The sequence below is a fragment of the Solea solea genome, chromosome 1 (genome assembly GCF_958295425.1).
Source record: "Solea solea chromosome 1, fSolSol10.1, whole genome shotgun sequence".
Taxonomy (NCBI): Eukaryota; Metazoa; Chordata; class Actinopteri; order Pleuronectiformes; family Soleidae; genus Solea; species Solea solea.
Window position 1 is genome coordinate 30,620,421 of NC_081134.1, and position 22,690 is coordinate 30,643,110.

A 22,690-nucleotide genomic window follows, 5' to 3' on the forward strand; every position below is an offset into this window, starting at 1 on the left:
CAAAGTCTACACTTCACTGATATTGCAATGGCTTTGTTTCACATCCACTGTGATGGAATAAGAAAAAAAAAAATGATGGAAACTGTCCCTGTCCAAAGACAAAACTGTATCTTACTGCACATTTTAGCACAGTTTGTGTAGAAATGGGATTATACAAGCCTTATTTGTACTCAGTTACTCAATTCATTTTCTTGAAATAATCCCCTGTAGTCCAATTAAACTTGGAAAACGTTAGGTTGCAAATATGAAACAGAAAAATCATACGTTTTTTTTAACCTGTTAATTCATTTAGCACCAACTGCACTTAAATCAGAGCGAGCGTGAGCTTTCAGTCATCATGGCGGCAACTGGAGGTTAATGCACGCGTGAGCACATTGACCTGTCGACTGCTCCATAATGAGCTCTGATGAACACTGAGCTGCTGTACGGTGAGGCTTAATTGGATTAGTGCCGGTGTAAATGCAAGACGGCCAAGGAGGCCAGTTCTCGTAAACTCATTATGTGAAATGAAGGCATTGTTAGCACTTAATCCTCCTCTGGCGGTCGGATCACAGAGCCCTTAAAGGTGGGAGAAGAAAAAAAACAAAACAGAGCAGTGAAAATGGAATAATTGGAAAAAAAAAAACCCTTACCTGTAAAGTGTAGTTGGCCTTTTCGTTGATGAGCTGTGCAATGAATTTCGCTGTATGTTGGAAATGAACTTTTTCTGTTGAGACAGAACAAATGTCCTTTTTGTGTATTCTTTTTCTTTTCCATTAATATTATTATTTTGACTCCATCACTCACCATCAGCGGTTGGATGGATAATTAAAAACTTCTTGTCCATAAACTGAGACGCTCTGTGCGCTAGATTTGCCATCTGAGGATTAAAGACACGTGTGCAGACACAGTGAATCAGCTGGACGTTATAATAATTATCCCAAATGCAATCTGAACATATAACAATTGTGATTTCATCTCACCGTGTAAGCTCTTGGATCAGGCTTCGGGAGTCCGAGATATCGTTCTGAAAACGCAGAGGCTAGAGGCAAAAGAGAGGGTTGGATTATTACGTTTCTCCTGCATTTAAATCTAATTTCACACTAATAACAAGGCCGGTCCATCACTCCTATCAGTCCCGTGGTCAATTTGAATAACATATAATAATAAGAATAACCCTCTTCAGGTATTTCTACCTTCCGTATTCAAATATATTCACTACATCTACATATTCTTCAGCGGAGCGACCTCATTTTCGATTCCACACTCATACGGTGTCGCGACCGCGTCTGTCACCTCGCTCCGGCAAAAGCGAGAAAAATCAAATGGATGAGAAATTTGTCACATGGAGGGGAAAAAACCCCCCCTCAAAAACGCCTCCTCCTTAATTTGCAGTTTCCTGACTCGGGTGCATGTAGAGAAACAAGAAGTGTCGTCGCTCTCAACTCACACAACTCTGATTTTCACACATTTTTATTCCTCAGGTAGCCGACGTGTCGTTATCTGGGTTTGATTGGCTTCTCAGTGTACCAGCGCCATCATGCTGATAAGGTAAACAAGGTTGTTTTTTTTATTTCATATGTATGTATAACATAGTGATCCAGCAGTAGGGGTAAAGATGCTAGTTTTCTAGGCAATAGTTCCATTATTTTGTCCCCCCTCCCTGCCTTTCTCCGCTTCCCGACAGCCAGATCATCTGCCACAGCCTGATTGGTTATGCACAAATACTGTATTAGACTATATATATATACTATATATTAAACAGATGCAAACTTCTTACCATATAATTCAAAGTCTGTAATGGGCGACAGGACAGCTCCACATTTCACGGGCGACTCCTCGCCACTGGCCAACAAGCTGGTCACATACCCGCCGTACACCTGAAGCAAAACAGACACAGCAGTTAAAATAATAACTAGGACTGTACGCAGTCATGATAGGGCCCTTGCGTCCCCCATGCAAGTCGGGGAGCCTTAGATGTGTCCAAAATTCTAAAATGGCCGACTTCCTGTGGAGTTACGGCTTGGTTACGGTCGACTTTTTTGTTCGTCTTGGTCTATAACATCGTCCCACCAAGTTTTAGGAAATCGAATAATCGAACTCAAATAATAATCATGATTATAATGATTTATATAACAAAGAAAAAAAAGTGCCATAGTCATAAAATGACTGCAGCAGCTAATGACAACAGCTAATGCTATCCTTACCTTCCCAAAAGCCCCAACTCTGGTTCCGTCGACATAGGGCTCTTTCAAAATAAAACTGCAATAGATCAAAAAATTGTTTTTAATTAGGAGCACAATATTTATCAATTTATCTACAGTATTTAGAGTCTTTTTTAAACTTTATATCACAATTTTTGAATTTCCCCTGTTTTTTTTGCTTTCATTTTTTTTGTATCAGCAATCTGATTAAATAATTATTGTTTTTTTATTTTCATCAACTTTCTAAACAAATCTGAGCAAAAAGTATTAATTTGTGAACATTGGATATACTTCAATACATCCAAAGTTCACTTGGCTCATTTTTATGAATAAATATAAAAGAAAAACTGTCTATTTTGTGCAGGTAAATAAAATTCTCCATTTAACTCTGCTCATATTAGACTTTTTTCAGCATCCAAACAGCTGTTCATCACCAGTTTCTTCTGTTTATTTCAGTTTTGACGCCACACATACTTGAGTGCGCCCTTCTGGTCCTGTTCCTCGTACACGCCCAGTTTCTTCTGGACGCGGTGCAGCAGGTTGGTTCCCTGGAAGCCGCTTCCTCGTCCGTCGCAGCGCACCACGATGGCGCCGAAGCTGCTCACCAGCACCGTGGCCCAGTCCATCTGGAACTGCTCCGACACCATCTGACCACCGGGTGTCCCATCTCTGCACATGAGCAACCACAGACGAGCACAAATGAAAAGCAAAATGACATTTAAATCCAGTTTTCGATAATTTGCCATTGACGAGGACGAGTATGTCCTTGTGTAGTATTTTGGATTGCGAATGGATGGAAACGGGGAACCGACAAACTAAAGAAGTCTTTTACTTTGAAGAGACGGAGCACTGACGGAGCGGAGATTAAAAAGATATCTTAAAACAAAAAAAAAAGATCTGCTCATGATCCCACATTGCTAACTAGGTCTTTAATTATCATTATTGTTTTGAGCAGTAGAAATTATAATGTGTACGTAATAGTACCAAATTTGCTGCCATCTGCTGGATAACTCATGTCGTAGTGTCGCTGTGAAAACGTGCTCATACTCACACAAGCAGCAGCAGCGGGTAGTGTGACGTTTCCATGAAGCCTGCAGGTTTGAGGATCTGCATGGACAAGGCTGGAACACAGACACACTGCAGGGTTATTATCGTTAATGAAAAGTCTGTTTGATTGCTCGTCTGCTTTCGTTTGACCATCCTTTTGTGTGAAATATGCGACGCGTCTGTCACAGTTCAGTCACGTACTGTAGTCGTCCATGTTGATCTCCTTGTATTCCACTGTGGGCATCTGCATGGAGTCCAAAGTCAGCCTTAGGTTCTCGTTGCTCTCCAGTTGGTCAACTTCTGAAATACCTACACACGCACACACACAACAAAACACCAGTTAATGAGTCCATGTTTACACGTCCAAGCCTGAGAATCAGAGATGGCTGACTACCCCATTCATGCAACAAGCCTCTGGCGCTGTCTGTTGGTAGTGGCAGGTGCAAGTGAGTGCGAAAGCATGACTTTTCTGACTGATTTAGAACGACATACTATGCTATGACTTTTCGGAGTGATTTTGGACGACATACTATACTATGACTTTTTTTGTCTCATTTTGGACGACATACTATACTATGACTTTTTTGACCGATTTTGGACAACATACTATACTATGACTTTTTTGACAACATACTATACTATTACTTTTTAGTCAAAATTTGGACGACATACTATGCTATGACTTTTCGGAGTGATTTTGGACGACATACTATAGTATGACTTTTTTGACGGATTTTGTACGACATACTATACTATGACTTTTTTGTCCGATTTAGGACGACATACTATACTATGACTTTTCGGAGTGATTTTGGACGACATACTATACTATGACTTTTTTTGTCTCATTTTGGACGACATACTATACTATGACTTTTTTGACCCATTTTGTACGACATACTATACTATGACTTTTTTGACCGATTTAGGACAACATTCTGTAGTATGACTTTTTTGACTGATTTTGTATGACATGCTATAGTATGACTTTTTTGACCAATTTTGGACGACATGCTACACTATAACTTTTTTGTCTCATGTTGGACGACATACTATACTGTGACTTTTTTGACCGATTTTGGACAACATACTATACTATGACTTTTTTGACCCATTTTGTACGACATACTATACTATGACTATTTTGTCTCATTTTAGACGACATATTATACTATAACTTTTTTAACCCATTTTGGAAGACATACTATACTATGACTTTTCTGACCAATTTTAGAACGACATACTATACTATTACCTTTTAGTCAAAATTTGGAAGACATACTATGCTATGACTTTTCGGAGTGATTTTGGACGACATACTATACTATGACTTTTTTGTCCAATTTAGGACGACATACTATAATATGACTTTTTAGTCAAAATTTGGACGACATACTATACTATGACTTTTTTGACCGATTTTGTACGACATACTATATTATAACTTTTTTGACCGATTTTGTACGACATACTATACTATAACTTTTTTGACCGATTTAGGACAACATTCTGTAGTATGACTTTTTTGACTGATTTTGGATGACATGCTATAGTATGACTTTTTTGACCAATTTTGGACGACATGCTACACTATAACTTTTTTGTCTCATGTTGGACGACATACTATACTGTGACTTTTTTGACCGATTTTGGACAACATACTATACTATGACATTTTGTCTTATTTTGGACGACATACTATACTATGACTTTTATGACTGATTTTGGACGACATACTATACTATGACTATTTTGTCTCATTTTGGACGACATACTATACTATGACTTTTTTGACCGATTTGGACGACATGCTTTACTATGACTTTTTTGACCGACTTTGGACGACATATTATACTACGTCTTTTCTGTCCAATTTTGGACGACATACTAAACTATGTCTTTTCTGTCAAATTTTGGACGATATACTATACTATGACTTTTTTGTCTCATTTTGGATGACATACTATACTATGACTCTTTTATCTCATTTTGGACGACATACTATACTATGACTTTTTTGAGCATCCAAAATTGGTCAAAAAAGTCACAGTGGTAACCCTAACCCAAAGTAGTATGATTTAGATGAACATATTAACACAGCTAAGTTTTGTCTTGAATGTTTGAAAATGTGCATAAAGAAACAAATAGGAGATCCCACAGGAGAAGGTTATTTTGGGGTTTAGACGCATCACCTATCACAGTTTTATAACAGAGGTCTTTAGCTCAGGCCTGGAAACTGCCTTGTGGGGGCTCCGGTCAGCCCAGAGATTGTATATATAGTTCAACAGATATACTTGTTTTTCAGGGATGTGACACCTAGACAACAGGAGACAGAGGAGACCATTTTATGAAAAAAAGAAAGTGTGGACCTGCTCTAAGAGGCCAGAGTTGTTCTGAGATTCAGATGAAACACACTCTCAAGTAAACTGCAGTGCTTCACTTATTGTAAGTCGCTTTGGATAAAAGCGTCTGCTAAATGACATGTAATGTAATGCTTGATCTGATGCTTGACCTGTGACGAATAAAATCCGCTTTGTTCGATATGCAAGCCCTTTGTCAGTGGATTTTCATTCTGCACCATCATCTCACCACCATGTTGTTCTTTAAAGAAGGAAGCCTGACTAAACGACAAAAGTCCTGCTATAGTATGTCCTCCAAAATCGGTCAAAATAGTCATAGGATAGTATGTCGTCCAAATGAGACAAAAAAGTTATAGTAAAGTATGTTGTCCAAGATTCACTAAAATGGCTTCCAGAGCAGGACCCGAACCCATCACAATGTTGCAACTGCAACAGAGTTAACTGTCTCTAACCACTACGCCATCATGGCCCATGAGCAACACAGTGAAATGTCATTGTATCGTATGTCTTCCAAAATCGGTCAAAAAAGTCATAGTATAGTATGTCGTACAAAATCGGTCAAAAAAGTCATCGTATCGTATGTCTTCCAAAATCGGTCAAAAAAGTCATAGTATAGTATGTCATACAAAATCGGTCAAAAAAGTCAAAGTATAGTATGTTGTCCAAATTTTGACAAAAAAGTCCTACTGTAGTATGTTGTCCAAAATCGTTCAAAAAGTCATAGTATAGTATGTCGTCCAAATTTTGACCAAAAAGTCACAGTATAGTATGTCGTCCAAATTTTGACAAAGAAGTCATAGTATAGTATGTCGTCCAAAATGAGACAAAAAGTCATAGTATAGTATGTCATCCAAAATCGGTCAAAAAAGTCATAGTATAGTATGTCGTCCAAAATTGGTCAAAAAAGTCATAGTATAGTATGTCGTCCAAAATGAGACAAAAAGTCATACTATAGATGTCGTCCAAATTTTGACAAAAAAGTCATATTATAGTATGTCATCATAAATCCGTCGAAAAAGTCATAGTATAGTATGTCGTCCAAATTTTGACCAAAAAGTCATAGTATAGTATGTCGTCCAAATTTTGACAAAAAAGTCATAGTATAGTATGTCGTCCAAAATTGGTCAAAAAAGTCATATTATAGTATGTAGTCCGAAATGAGACAGAAAAGTCATGGTTTAGTATGTCGTCCAAAAATGTTCAAAAAAGTCATACTATAGTATGTCGTCCAAAATTGGTCAAAAAAGTCATAGTATAGTATGTCGTCCAAATTTGGAGAAAAAAGTCATAGTATAGTATGTCGTCCAAAATCGTTCAAAAAAGTCATAGTATAGTATGTCGTCCAAAATGAGACAAAAAGTCATACTATAGTATGTCGTCCAAAATCGTTCAAAAAAGTCATAGTATAGTATGTCGTCCAAAATCGTTCAAAAAAGTCATAGTATAGTATGTCGTCCAAAATAAGACAAAAAGTCATAGTATAGTATGTCGTCCAAAATTGGTCAAAAAAGTCATAGTATAGTATGTAGTCCGAAATGAGACAGAAAAGTCATGGTTAAGTATGTCGTCCAAATTTGGAGAAAAAAGTCATAGTATAGTATGTCGTCCAAATTTTGACAAAAAAGTCATAGTATAGTATGTCGTCCAAATTTTGACAAAAAAGTCATAGTATAGTATGTCGTCCAAAATGAGACAAAAAGTCATAGTATAGTATGTCGTCCAAAATCGTTCAAAAAAGTCATAGTATAGTATGTCGTCCAAAATGAGACAAAAAGTCATAGTATAGTATGTCGTCCAAAATTGGTCAAAAAAGTCATAGTATAGTATGTAGTCCGAAATGAGACAGAAAAGTCATGGTTTAGTATGTCGTCCAAAAATGTTCAAAAAAGTCATACTATAGTATGTCGTCCAAAATTGGTCAAAAAAGTCATAGTATAGTATGTCGTCCAAAATCGTTCAAAAAAGTCATAGTATAGTATGTCGTCCAAAATGAGACAAAAAGTCATACTATAGTATGTCGTCCAAAATCGTTCAAAAAAGTCATAGTATAGTATGTCTTCGGAAATCGTTCAAAAAAGTCATAGTATAGTATGTCGTCCAAAATGAGACAAAAAGTCATAGTATAGTATGTCGTCCAAAATTGGTGAAAAAAGTCATAGTATAGTATGTAGTCCAAAATGAGACAGAAAAGTCATGGTTTAGTATGTCGTCCAAAAACGTTCAAAAAAGTCATACTATAGTATGTCGTCCAAAATTGGTCAAAAAAGTCATAGTATAGTATGTCGTCCAAATTTGGAGAAAAAAGTCATAGTATAGTATGTCGTCCAAATTTTGACAAAAAAGTCATAGTATAGTATGTCGTCCAAAATCGTTCAAAAAAGTCATAGTATAGTATGTCGTCCAAAATGAGACAAAAAGTCATAGTATAGTATGTCGTCCAAATTTTGACAAAAAAGTCATAGTATAGTATGTCGTCCAAAATTGTTCAAAATAGTCATAGTATAGTATGTCGTCCAAAATGAGACAAAAAGTCATACTATAGTATGTCGTCCAAAATTGGTCAAAAAAGTCATAGTATAGTATGTCGTCCAAAATCGTTCAAAAAAGTCATAGTATAGTATGTCGTCCAAAATCGTTCAAAAAAGTCATAGTATAGTATGTCGTCCAAAATGAGACAAAAAGTCATAGTATAGTATGTCGTCCTAAATCGGTCAAAAAAGTCATACTATAGTATGTCGTCCAAAATTGGTCAAAAAAGTCATAGTATAGTATGTAGTCCGAAATGAGACAGAAAAGTCATGGTATAGTATGTCGTCCAAAATCGTTCAAAAAAGTCATAGTATAGTATGTCGTCCAAAATGAGACAAAAAGTCATAGTATAGTATGTCGTCCAAAATGAGACAAAAAGTCATACTATAGTATGTCGTCCAAAATCGTTCAAAAAAGTCATAGTATAGTATGTTGTCCAAAATGAGACAAAAAGTCATAGTATAGTATGTCGTCCTAAATCGGTCAAAAAAGTCATAGTATAGTATGTCGTCCAAAATGAGACAAAAAGTCATAGTATAGTATGTCGTCCAAAATTGGTCAAAAAAGTCATAGTATAGTATGTAGTCCGAAATGAGACAGAAAAGTCATGGTTTAGTATGTCGTCCAAAAACGTTCAAAAAAGTCATACTATAGTATGTCGTCCAAAATTGGTCAAAAAAGTCATAGTATAGTATGTCGTCCAAAATGAGACAAAAAGTCATAGTATAGTATGTCGTCCAAATTTTGACAAAAAAGTCATAGTATAGTATGTCGTCCAAAATTGTTCAAAATAGTCATAGTATAGTATGTCGTCCAAAATGAGACAAAAAGTCATACTATAGTATGTCGTCCAAAATTGGTCAAAAAAGTCATAGTATAGTATGTCGTCCAAAATCGTTCAAAAAAGTCATAGTATAGTATGTCGTCCAAAATCGTTCAAAAAAGTCATAGTATAGTATGTCGTCCAAAATGAGACAAAAAGTCATAGTATAGTATGTCGTCCAAAATCGGTCAAAAAAGTCATAGTATAGTATGTCGTCCAAAATGAGACAAAAAGTCATAGTATAGTATGTCGTCCTAAATCGGTCAAAAAAGTCATACTATAGTATGTCGTCCAAAATCGTTCAAAAAAGTCATAGTATAGTATGTCGTCCAAATTTTTACAAAAAAGTCATAGTATATAGTATGTCGTCCAAAATGAGACAAAAAAGTCATAGTATAGTATGTCGTCCAAAATTGGTCGAAAAAGTCATAGTATAGTATGTCATCCAAAATCATTCAAAAAAGACATAGTAAAGTATGTCGTCCAAAATTTTGACAAAAAAGTCATAGTATAGTATGTCGTCCAAAATGAGACAAAAAGTCATAGTATAGTATGTCGTCCTAAATCGGTCAAAAAAGTCATAGTATAGTATGTCGTCCTAAATCGGTCAAAAAAGTCATACTATAGTATGTCGTCCAAATTGAGACAAAAAGTCATACTATGGATGTCGTCCAAATTTTGACAAAAAAGTCATATTATAGTATGTCATCCTAAATCCGTCAAAAAAGTCATAGTATAGTATGTCGTCCAAATTTTGACCAAAAAGTCATAGTAAAGTATGTCGTCCAAATTTTGAGAAAAAAGTCATAGTATAGTATGTCGTCCAAATTTTGAGAAAAAAGTCATAGTATAGTATGTCGTCCAAAATCGTTCAAAAAAGTCATAGTATAGTATGTCGTCCAAAATGAGACAAAAAGTCATAGTATAGTACAGTATGTCGTCCAAATTTTGACAAAAAAGTCATAGTAAAGTATGTCGTCCAAATTTTGAGAAAAAAGTCATAGTATAGTATGTCGTCCAAATTTTGAGAAAAAAGTCATAGTATAGTATGTCGTCCAAAATCGTTCAAAAAAGTCATAGTATAGTATGTCGTCCAAAATGAGACAAAAAGTCATAGTATAGTACAGTATGTCGTACAAAATTTGACAAAAAAGTCATAGTATAGTATGTAGTCCAAAATGAGACAGAAAAGTCATAGTATAGTATGTCGTCCAAAATCGGTCAAAAAAGTCATAGTATAGTATGTCGTCCAAAATGAGACAAAAAGTCATAGTATAGTATGTCGTCCTAAATCGGTCAAAAAAGTCATAGTATAGTATGTCGTCCAAAATCGGTCAAAAAAGTCATAGTATAGTATGTCGTCCAAAATCAGTCAAAAAAGACATAGTATAGTATGTCGTACAAAATTTGACAAAAAAGTCATAGTATAGTATGTAGTCCAAAATGAGACAGAAAAGTCATAGTATAGTATGTCGTCCAAAATCGGTCAAAAAAGTCATAGTATAGTATGTCGTCCAAAATGAGACAAAAAGTCATAGTATAGTATGTCGTCCTAAATCGGTCAAAAAAGTCATACTATAGTATGTGGTCCAAAATCGTTCAAAAAAGTCATAGTATAGTATGTCGTCCAAATTTTTACAAAAAAGTCATAGTATATAGTATGGCGTCCAAAATGAGACAAAAAAGTCATAGTATAGTATGTCGTCCAAAATTGGTCGAAAAAGTCATAGTATAGTATGTCATCCAAAATCAGTCAAAAAAGACATAGTAAAGTATGTCTTCCAAAATTTTGACAAAAAAGTCATAGTATAGTATGTCGTCCAAAATGAGACAAAAAGTCATAGTATAGTATGCCGTCCTAAATCGGTCAAAAAAGTCATAGTATAGTATGTCGTCCTAAATCGGTCAAAAAAGTCATACTATAGTATGTCGTCCAAATTGAGACAAAAAGTCATACTATGGATGTCGTCCAAATTTTGACAAAAAAGTCATATTATAGTATGTCATCCTAAATCCGTCAAAAAAGTCATAGTATAGTATGTCGTCCAAATTTTGACCAAAAAGTCATAGTAAAGTATGTCGTCCAAATTTTGAGAAAAAAGTCATAGTATAGTATGTCGTCCAAATTTTGAGAAAAAAGTCATAGTATAGTATGTCGTCCAAAATCGTTCAAAAAAGTCATAGTATAGTATGTCGTCCAAAATGAGACAAAAAGTCATAGTATAGTACAGTATGTCGTCCAAATTTTGACAAAAAAGTCATAGTAAAGTATGTCGTCCAAATTTTGAGAAAAAAGTCATAGTATAGTATGTCGTCCAAATTTTGAGAAAAAAGTCATAGTATAGTATGTCGTCCAAAATCGTTCAAAAAAGTCATAGTATAGTATGTCGTCCAAAATGAGACAAAAAGTCATAGTATAGTATGTCGTCCAAATTTTGAGAAAAAAGTCATAGTATAGTATGTCGTCCAAAATCGTTCAAAAAAGTCATAGTATAGTATGTCGTCCAAAATGAGACAAAAAGTCATAGTATAGTACAGTATGTCGTCCAAATTTTGACAAAAAAGTCATAGTATAGTATGTAGTTTAAAATGAGACAGAAAAGTCATAGTAAAGTATGTCGTCCAAAATTGTTCAAAATAGTCATAGTATAGTATGTCGTCCAAAATGAGACAAAAAGTCATACTATAGTATGTCGTCCAATATTGGTCAAAAAAGTCATAGTATAGTATGACGTCCAAATTTTGACAAAAAAGTCATAGTATATAGTATGTCGTCCAAAATGAGACAAAAAAGTCATAGTATAGTATGTCGTCCAAAATTGGTCGAAAAAGTCATAGTATAGTATGTCATCCAAAATCAGTCAAAAAAGACATAGTAAAGTATGTCGTCCAAATTTTGACAAAAAAGTCATAGTATAGTATGTCGTCCAAATTTTGACAAAAAAGTCATAGTATAGTATGTCGTCCAAAATCGGTCAAAAAAGTCATAGTATAGTATGTCGTCCAAAATGAGACAAAAAGTCATAGTATAGTATGTCGTCCTTAATCGTTTCAAAAAGTCATACTATAGTATGTCGTCCAAATTGAGACAAAAAGTCATACTATGGATGTCGTCCAAATTTTGACAAAAAAGTCATATTATAGTATGTCATCCTAAATCCGTCAAAAAAGTCATAGTATAGTATGTCGTCCAAATTTTGACCAAAAAGTCATAGTAAAGTATGTCGTCCAAATTTTGAGAAAAAAGTCATAGTATAGTATGTCGTCCAAATTTTGAGAAAAAAGTCATAGTATAGTATGTCGTCCAAAATCAGTCAAAAAAGACATAGTATAGTATGTCGTCCAAATTTTGACAAAAAAGTCATAGTATAGTATGTAGTCCAAAATGAGACAGAAAAGTCATAGTATAGTATGCAGTCCAAAATGAGACAGAAAAGTCATAGTATAGTATGTCGTCCAAAATCGGTCAAAAAAGACATAGTATAGTATGTCGTCCAAATTTTGACATGAAAGTCATAGTATAGTATGTCGTCCAAAATCAGTCAAAAAAGTCATAGTATAGTATGTCGTCGAAAATGAGACAAAAAGTCATAGTATAGTATGTCGTCCTAAATTGGTCAAAAAAGTCATAGTATAGTATGTCGTCCAAATTTTGAGAAAAAAGTCATAGTATAGTATGTCGTCCAAAATGAGACAAAAAGTCATAGTATAGTACAGTATGTCGTCCAAAATTTGACAAAAAAGTCATAGTATAGTATGTCGTCCAAAATGAGACAGAAAAGTCATAGTATAGTATGTTGTCCAAAATGAGACAAAAAGTCATAGTATAGTATGTCGTCCAAATTCAGTAAAAAAAGACATAGTATAGTATGTCGTCCAAAATCGTTCAAAAAAGTCATAGTATAGTATGTCGTCCAAAATGAGACAAAAAGTCATAGTATAGTACAGTATGTCGTCCAAATTTTGACAAAAAAGTCATAGTATAGTATGTAGTTTAAAATGAGACAGAAAAGTCATAGTAAAGTATGTCGTCCAAAATTGTTCAAAATAGTCATAGTATAGTATGTCGTCCAAAATGAGACAAAAAGTCATACTATAGTATGTCGTCCAATATTGGTCAAAAAAGTCATAGTATAGTATGACGTCCAAATTTTGACAAAAAAGTCATAGTATATAGTATGTCGTCCAAAATGAGACAAAAAAGTCATAGTATAGTATGTCGTCCAAAATTGGTCGAAAAAGTCATAGTATAGTATGTCATCCAAAATCAGTCAAAAAAGACATAGTAAAGTATGTCGTCCAAATTTTGACAAAAAAGTCATAGTATAGTATGTCGTCCAAATTTTGACAAAAAAGTCATAGTATAGTATGTCGTCCAAAATCGGTCAAAAAAGTCATAGTATAGTATGTCGTCCAAAATGAGACAAAAAGTCATAGTATAGTATGTCGTCCTTAATCGTTTCAAAAAGTCATACTATAGTATGTCGTCCAAAATCGGTCAAAAAAGTCATAGTATAGTATGTCGTCCAAAATCAGTCAAAAAAGACATAGTATAGTATGTCGTCCAAATTTTGACAAAAAAGTCATAGTATAGTATGTAGTCCAAAATGAGACAGAAAAGTCATAGTATAGTATGCAGTCCAAAATGAGACAGAAAAGTCATAGTATAGTATGTCGTCCAAAATCGGTCAAAAAAGACATAGTATAGTATGTCGTCCAAATTTTGACATGAAAGTCATAGTATAGTATGTCGTCCAAAATCAGTCAAAAAAGTCATAGTATAGTATGTCGTCGAAAATGAGACAAAAAGTCATAGTATAGTATGTCGTCCTAAATTGGTCAAAAAAGTCATAGTATAGTATGTCGTCCAAATTTTGAGAAAAAAGTCATAGTATAGTATGTCGTCCAAAATGAGACAAAAAGTCATAGTATAGTACAGTATGTCGTCCAAAATTTGACAAAAAAGTCATAGTATAGTATGTCGTCCAAAATGAGACAGAAAAGTCATAGTATAGTATGTTGTCCAAAATGAGACAAAAAGTCATAGTATAGTATGTCGTCCAAATTCAGTAAAAAAAGACATAGTATAGTATGTCGTCCAAATTTTGACAAAAAAGTCATAGTATAGTATGTAGTTTAAAATGAGACAGAAAAGTCATAGTATAGTATGTCGTCCAAAATTGTTCAAAATAGTCATAGTATAGTATGTCGTCCAAATTTTGACAAAAAAGTCATAGTATAGTATGTCGTCCAAAATCATTCAAAAAAGTCATAGTATAGTATGTCGTCCAAAATGAGACAAAAAGTCATAGTATAGTATGTCGTCCTAAATCGGTTAAAAAAAGTAACAGTATAGTATGTCGTCCAAATTTTGACAAAAAAGTCATATGTCATTTGGAGTCATATGTCGTCCAAAATCATTCAAAAAAGTCATAGTATAGTATGTCGTCCAAAATGAGACAAAAAGTCATAGTATAGTATGTCGTCCTAAATCGGTCAAAAAAGTCATAGTATAGTATGTCGTCCAAATTTTGACAAAAAAGTCATAGTATAGTATGTCGTCCAAAAGGAGACAAAAAAGGCATACTATAGTATGTCGTCCAAAATTAGACAGAAAAGTCATAATATAGTATGTCGTCCAAATTTTGACAAAAAAGTCATAGTAAAGTATGTCGTCCAAATTTTGACAAAAAAGTCATAGTATAGTATGTCGTCCAAAATGAGACAGAAAAGTCATAGTATAGTATGTTGTCCAAAATGAGACAAAAAGTCATAGTATAGTATGTCGTCCTTAATCGGTCAAAAAAGTCATAGTATAGTATGTTGTCCAAATTTTGACAAAAAAGTCATAGTATAGTATGTCGTCCAAAAGGAGACAAAAAAGGCATACTATAGTATGTCGTCCAAAATTAGAAAGAAAAGTCATAATATAGTATGTCGTCCAAATTTTGACAAAAAAGTCATAGTAAAGTATGTCGTCCAAATTTTGACAAAAAAGTCATAGTATAGTATGTCGTCCAAATTTTGACAAAAAAGTCATAGTATAGTATGTCTTCCAAATTTTGACAAAAAAGTCATAGTATAGTATGTCGTCCAAAATGAGACAAAAAAGTCATAGTATAGTATGTAGTTTAAAATGAGACAGAAAAGTCATAGTATAGTTTGTCGTCCAAAATTGTTCAAAATAGTCATAGTATAGTATGTCGTCCAAAATGAGACAAAAAGTCATAGTATAGTATGTCGTCCTAAATCGGTCAAAAAAGTCATAGTATAGTATGTCGTCCAAATTTTGACAAAAAAGTCATAGTATAGTATGTCGTCCAAAAGGAGATAAAAAAGGCATACTATAGTATGTCGTCCAAAATTAGACAGAAAAGTCATAATATAGTATGTCGTCCAAATTTTGACAAAAAAGTCATAGTATAGTATGTCGTCCAAATTTTGACAAAAAAGTCATAGTATAATATAGTATGTCTTCCAAATTTTGACAAAAAAGTCATAGTATAGTATGTCGTCCAAAATGAGACAGAAAAGTCATAGTATAGTATGTTGTCCAAAATGAGACAAAAAGTCATAGTATAGTATGTCGTCCTAAATCGGTCAAAAAAGTCATAGTATAGTATGTCGTCCAAAATTGTTCAAAATAGTCATAGTATAGTCAGTCATCATCTACCGCTTTATCCTCCGTCAGAGGGTCGCGGGGGGTGCTGTGCCAATCTCAGCTACATCGGGCGATAGGAGGGGTACACCCTGGACATTTCGCCAGTCCATCGCAGGGCCACACACACACACACAGATAGAGACAAACAACCATTCACTCTCACACTCACTCCTATCGTCAATTTAGAGTGTCCAATTTATCTAATCCCCACATTGCATGTTTTTGGACTGTGGGAGGAAGCCGGAGAACCCGGAGAGAACCCACGCACACACGGGGAGAACATGCAAACTCCTTGCAGAAAGGCCCTTGTTCCAACCGGGGCTCGAACCTGGGTCTTCTCGCTGCAAGGCGAGAGTGCTAACCACTACCCCACCGTGTGGCCCGTCATAGTATAGTATGTTGTCCAAAATGAGACAAAAAGTCATAGTATAGTATGTCGTCCTAAATCGGTCAAAAAAGTCATACTATAGTATGTCGTCCAAAATTGGTCAAAAAAGTAATAGTATAGTATGTCGTCCAAATTTTGACCAAAAAGTCATAGTATAGTATGTCGTCCAAATTTTGACAAAAAAGTCATAGTATAAAGTATGTCGTCCAAAATCGTTCAAAAAAGTCATAGTATAGTATGTCGTCCAAAATGAGACAAAAAGTCTTAGTATAGTATGTCGTCCTAAATCGGTCAAAAAAGTCATAGTATAGTATGTTGTCCAAAATGAGACAGAAAAGTCATAGTATAGTATCTCGTCCTAAATCGGTCAAAAAAGTCATAGTGTAGTATGTCGTCCAAATTTTGACAAAAAAGTCATAGTATAGTATGTCGTCCAAAATGAGACAAAAAAGTCATAGTATAGTATGCCGTCCAAAATTGGTTGAAAAAGTCATAGTATAGTATGTCATCCAAAATCAGTCAAAAAAGACATAGTATAGTATGTCGTCCAAAATGAGACAAAAAGTCATAGTATAGTATGTCGTTCTAAATCGGTCAAAAAAGTCATACTATAGTATGTCGTCCAAAATCGGTCAAAAAAGTCATTGTATAGTATGTTATCCAAATTTTGACAAAAAAGTCATAGTATAGTATGTCGTCCAAATTTTGTCAAAAAAGTCATAGTATAGTATGTCTTCCACATTTTGACAAAAAAGTCATAGTATAGTATGTCGTCCAAAATGAGACAAAAATTCATAGTATTGTATGTCGTCCAAAATCGGTCAAAAAAGTCATAGTATAGTATGTGGTCCAAAATTACACCAAAAAGTCACAAGTCAAATTTTTGTGTTATTTTGGACGCCTATGAAAAATTATATACTATCGATATAATTGCATAGATTCTTAATCACTTGTGTTAAAAAAAGGGAAACCAGCTATATTTATCTAATCGGTACAAGTGGTTTACAGCTGTGAGTCCCAAAGGCTGGGTGGGGGCCCAAAGATGGGTCGCCAGAGATTTACGATTTAGAGTCATCACTATAAGCAGAGGAAATCCAGACATGTCGAGCCTCTAAAACAGAATTAACCTTTTCTGTAGGTTAACCATAACTGTCTGTCAACACTATAGTAATGAGATGAAACTGCAGCTTTCACAGACATATTTGTTAGTCAGTCAGAAGAACAGGGGACGTGTAGTGTTGACGGAAGACGTCACAAGCACATGTAGACAGGTGAAATCAGATTACAGTGTGCTAATATTGCTGTAAGGCAGGTCATTTAATTTAAGTAAATCCTTAGTGAGGGAGTAATGTGATTATTCCTATTGTGTTGGAAGAGGGTTGACTCAGCGGGCAGGACAGGACACACAGGACAGGTGGTCATGTCCCTGATTGATAAGGTCATTGTCAAAGCTGCTGTTGTTAAAAAAAAAAAAAGTGTGATTTTACTGGGTCGAATTACTCACTTTCTCTGCCCTGTGTCTCACTTTCAGCGTCTCTCTCTTGTGTCTGGTAAACGGAGACAAATGGGATGCCTGGGCCTGAGGACGACAGCAAAAAGTAAAAAACAGGTTGAATCCCAAAAACTGACTTTTCTTTTTGTCGCTAGCGATACCTTGACTTTGTTTCCAAAACAAAGAAGACATTCAAAGTTTTTCCTCAAAAAAAAATCTGATTTCTGAGATTAAAGTCAGAATACTTTACCGCCAATAACATTCAGAGGAAATTCTGACTTTATTCTCGTAAAAATTGCGACTTTATTCTCATCATATTACAACTTTATTCTTGTAAAATTCCGACTCTATTTTTGCAAAATTCTGAATTTATTGTCATAAAATTGTGACTTTATTCTTGGTATATTAAGACTTTATTTTCATAATATTACGACTTTTACAACTTTATTCTCATAAAATTATTTGATTCTCATCATATTACGTCTTTATTATCGTAAAATTATGACTTTATTCTCGTAAAAATTAAATTCTTGCAAAAGTCCGACTTTATTCTCGCGAATACCAACTTTATTCTCGTAATATTACGACTTTATTCTTGTAAAGTTGCGACTTTATTCCCTCTGTTTCCACATGCCGTTACACTGCGCCTGAAGTTGCTCGTCCATATTTGGGCGACAAACAGAGTCAAAGTCCCTGTAGTTCAGCCCTGAAGCTGAAAAGAGAACAGAGTAACGACAGCACATGAAGAGACTGATGCTCTCAGCAAATTGGGAACACAGTTACAGGACAGAACACTGCGTCTGTGTTCTGCTGCATTTACTCTGCATGGTGGTAGTGACCCAATTGAAGGGAATTTTTTCCTCCCATGTGACGCAGATCAGAAATGACCTGTGACGGTGAAAGCAGGACAAACATGAATGCATGAATTCCGTGTCCATGATAATGACCTACAGTACACAGACACACAGATTCAGATATCCTCATTCCCATTTTGCGCCTACAATCTAAGCCGGAGGTCCAAAACCCACGGCCTGTGGACCATGTGTGGACCCCCTAATTGATTTTATATGGCCTGCCACTGAACTCTTCTGTTGCCGCCAACAGGATTTGGCATACAAGCTTCTGCCCAGTTTCCCTCCTCGTGGCAACAATATCATGACTTCATCTCATCCAGTCTCGCAGAAGAAGCTCTACATGACACATGTATCAAGTGCAGGATCTCCGAGTTGATTTCTGGACTCAGCATTTGCAGGCCGTTTGACGATCGCTCGGTGTGGTTCACAGTGCGATTGTCACAAAAGGGTGTTTGATTGGTGATTAAAGTGTAAAAGCTACGAGGCTCTAAGTCGCACGGAGATCACAGAGGCCTGGATCTTTTGCCCCGTCTTTTTGTTGAATACATTTTTTTCCAGAGCCAGTATGAACACAGCGCTGCTGTGACATTTTGATGCTGAACTTGAAACACTCTTTTTTTTTCGCCCCTTCTGTTCTGTTGAGTGCGATCGCTGTGTTTTCGTGGCCGGATCTTTGGCACAACATCAACATCAGAGTTCCTCTTTCAGAACAGACATCCAAGGCCTGGGTCTGCACACTGTCAGTGCACCGCCACAAGCTGTTTGACACTTAACACAGCGACTGAACACTTGAATTGTTGTTTTAATTTATGCGCTTTTATGAGGGTCGTGGGGGGGGGCATGCGCTGGTGCCAATCCCAGCTGCCATAGTGTGAAAGGTGGATTCACACTCTGGACAGGACGCCAGGGCCACAACAACCAGGACAAACAACAAGGCAACAGTGCTAATCATTAATCCCCCATGTTGCCTAGTTTTAAATTAGTATTATTTTATATTAGTGTTACTGTTGTATAACGACTCAAACTCGCGGCTCCCGGACACACATGCGGCCCTCCAGGCCATTCCTCTCCAATTTTATGTCCATATATACGATACTTTCAATATAAAATTTAATAAACTATATTTTAAAACATCAAAGACAAAATCAAAACTTTTTGTATGTAAAAGATAATTTTAAAAAACTAAATAAAGTTGTTTGTACTGAGAACATCTTTTTGATAGATAGTGTGATTAGTCTTTTTTATAAAAACGTGTTTTCCATGTTATTGCATCATCATCATATGCTCTCCTTTATTTCATGATTTCCTTTTGTGCCGATCGACAGAAGTTCACATGTGGTTGCTCATTTCTTTTTTTTCTTCTAGAAAACCGTTTTATCTTAGTCGGGTACGAGATTGATTCTCTTGATTTCTCGCTGAGCCGATCGATTAAAATATGGGCGTGCTATTTTTCAAGCTCAACAACTCAATATCACAGTAAATGTCACAATAAAATAAAGCAAGAACATGTCATAGTTCAGGCAACATCAAGATGGCAAAGAAACTGTAAAAATGTAAAGAAAATTAGAAGAAAAAAAGAGAGATAAAAGTACCTCGACAGTCGAGCAGGAAGTAGCTCATGTTGAGGCTGAAGGAGCCGCTGATGTAGCCGCAGCTGTTGGACAAACCGCAGGACAGGCAGCGGCGGTTGAACGACCCGAATGTGTCGGCGCTGTGAGAACAGAAGAAGAAGAAGTTTGTAAACATTTTTTAAACGAGTAAAAGTGTTGCTAAGATAGCGAGAGCAGTGGCTGTTACCTGTACAGGTGTCTTCGCTTTGGACCATCCTCTGTGCTCAGGAAGTATCTGCATTAACACAAACAGAATAGGACACTGAGTAAGCAGTTGTTTGCCAATTATTACACATTTTTGCTCTTGGAAAACTTTAACCTACAAGTTGTTATTTTGTTATTCTGTTACTCTATTTAATATTTAGTTTATATGGTCAATCACTTGTTACTCAGGTTTAGAGCTGCAGCTAACGATTATATCCTCAAGTGATGAATCTGTCGAGATTACTCGAGTAATCGTTTGGTCCATAAAATGTCAGAAAATGTAGATAATATTCAATATGATGATGATGATGATGTTCTCAAATGTCTTGTTTTTGTCCACAAACTAAAATGATTCAGTTTGAAAGATTTCTTTGTTTTCTGGAGCAAAGAAACCAAGAAAATATTCACATTTGAAAATCTGAAACAATGAGAAATCTTGTTTTAATAATGAGCTTTAAACTGATTAATCGACTATCAAAATAGTTGACGATTCATTTAGTAGTTGATTAATCAACGTTTATTTAGGTAATTGCTTCAGCCCTGCTAAGGAAAAAGAAAATCAACAAAATATATGGGGACAAAAAAATTATCGGCTGCCCTGATTTCTAAGAAATCGGTCTCAGAAAAATCCATATTGGACGATCTCTAATCTTACCAGTCAATGTTTTACTATATTGTATGTAAGATGCGTGTTTATTATACCTTTACTTTTTCTGTCTTTTCCACTCTAACTCCACTCTTATCTTATCTGAAAAAACTCACTGCAATCCACAAGATGCTGCCTGGCTGGAAAAAGCCCTCAAAAAGTGTTTAGAACAGATAGATTGAGCACTCGCCCAGCTACACACAGAGAAAGCTGCCTTATAAATGAATAATGCAGGGGGAAAAAAAGGTGGTGGTGGTGGTGCTGGTGGTGTCGGGGGGGTGGTGTACGATGAATCATTTTAGAAAAGAAGTAGGCTGAATCTTTCCCCCCTAAGGGAGAATTGATTTTTTTCTCTTTATGGCTGAGTCAAGCTCTGTTAACACTGTAGAAGGAGACGATGAGGAGTAACCATGTTTCTATATATGGTAGTGATAACACAGGTGTGGCACGGCCCATGTGAGATTATTTCTGTCCTTTGTGGCCTTTGTGTAACATGAGTGTGAAATTATCTGAGGCACGAGTCACACTCGAGATGGAAAAGGCACTTTTCTTCCAAGCGAAGCACATTCAGAGCAGGTTATTGTGTGGAAATGTACAAACCTGTTCGAGCGACATGAGGCTCGACACAATGGATACCAGTGTGGACGCCTTACCCCAAAATGCAGCATCAGAGCTGCTGTATTGTAGATTATAATAATCAATACACAGCTCGACAATAAAAAAGGCCCCATTTTCCTCCCGGACAGAGGAAAAAAGTCAATCTACTTTTAATGTCCTCTGTCCATGAAGGCAGAATTCAGCCAAGCTGAGTTTCAGCACCACGGACAGGGAAAGTGGGAGGAGAAAGTCAAAACATCCAAAAACATGTACTTTGTCTGTCTCTATCCGTGGTGCTGAAATACACACCGGGTTTCAGCACTATGGACAGAGACAGTGGGAGTAGAAAGGCAGAATACACAAAAGCGAGTGTTGTGTCTGTCGCTCTCCAATATACACCGGATATCAGCACCACGGATAGAGACAGTGAGCATATCTGTCTCTGTCTGTGGTACTGAAATATACAAATTGTATGCTTAACATACAGTAAATTTTTCATTTTGAAATTCTATCGCTGTCCATGGTGCTGAAACCCATCCAGAGAGACATCTTGATTTTCTCCGTCCTTAAACAGGACCATGGACAGAAACGGTGGCTCTCTCATCTGCAAGGACTGAAATATAAACACATAACACCACTGTCCATGATGCTGAATCGTTAAATTAAAGGTCTTTGTAGGACAGAGAGAGTCATCCAGAGGGATTTCTTTTTTAATGAAACATTAAATGCTGACTTCAAGCACCATGGACAGCGATAGAGAGTAATACAGCATCTGATGATGTCTCTGATGATTCAGCACCATGGAGAGACAAGAAACCCAGCATTTTACTCTGAGGGTCTCTCCATACGCTTGGTTTCAATTGAAATGTATCAAAAAAAAAATATTGGGATTCACCAAAAACGAGATTCACGAAAGTCTACGTCGAAACATAAGGATAACAAGAGCGTCAGTCGCTGGTGATAGTTTGTGGCAAATATCGTTTGCTCCTTGCACTAAATTGGGGAATGTCTCTGTCCATGGTCCAGAAAAGTTCAAACCTGGGTTTTTAGCACCATAGAAAGAAAAAGGAAATGTAGCATAATGATTAAAAGACAGCAGGTTCTGCTGGTTTGGAGTAACTCACATCAGCTGGCTCTCCTCGTTGTAGGCCAGCACTTGGGTCACATCCCAGTCTCCCGATGTGATGGACTGCAGTGTGTCTGTACTGGTGTTGGGCTTTGGTGAACGTGAAGAATTGAAACAGACAAAATAAGAAAGGAGAAGATGGGGGAATGTGGAATGTGGAACTTTCATCA

General features: G+C 35.9%; 1 protein-coding gene across 6 annotated transcripts in view; it reads right to left on the bottom strand.

The window, feature by feature from the left end:
* The window catches only part of dpp6a (dipeptidyl-peptidase 6a), a 268,421-nt gene that overhangs the window by 2,653 nt on the left and 243,078 nt on the right, over window positions 1-22,690 (bottom strand). For all 6 annotated transcript variants that reach the window (XM_058632254.1, XM_058632261.1, XM_058632266.1 and 3 more), the window contains 12 exons: window positions 22,519-22,610; window positions 20,135-20,182; window positions 19,930-20,048; window positions 17,496-17,570; window positions 3,432-3,539; window positions 3,235-3,304; window positions 2,658-2,852; window positions 2,187-2,241; window positions 1,760-1,859; window positions 963-1,021; window positions 787-859; window positions 633-706 (listed from right to left, as the gene is read on the bottom strand). In XM_058632254.1, the coding sequence (XP_058488237.1) occupies window positions 633-706; window positions 787-859; window positions 963-1,021; window positions 1,760-1,859; window positions 2,187-2,241; window positions 2,658-2,852; window positions 3,235-3,304; window positions 3,432-3,539; window positions 17,496-17,570; window positions 19,930-20,048; window positions 20,135-20,182; window positions 22,519-22,610 (1,068 nt within the window). The remainder of the gene's footprint in view (window positions 1-632; window positions 707-786; window positions 860-962; window positions 1,022-1,759; window positions 1,860-2,186; window positions 2,242-2,657; window positions 2,853-3,234; window positions 3,305-3,431; window positions 3,540-17,495; window positions 17,571-19,929; window positions 20,049-20,134; window positions 20,183-22,518; window positions 22,611-22,690) is intronic.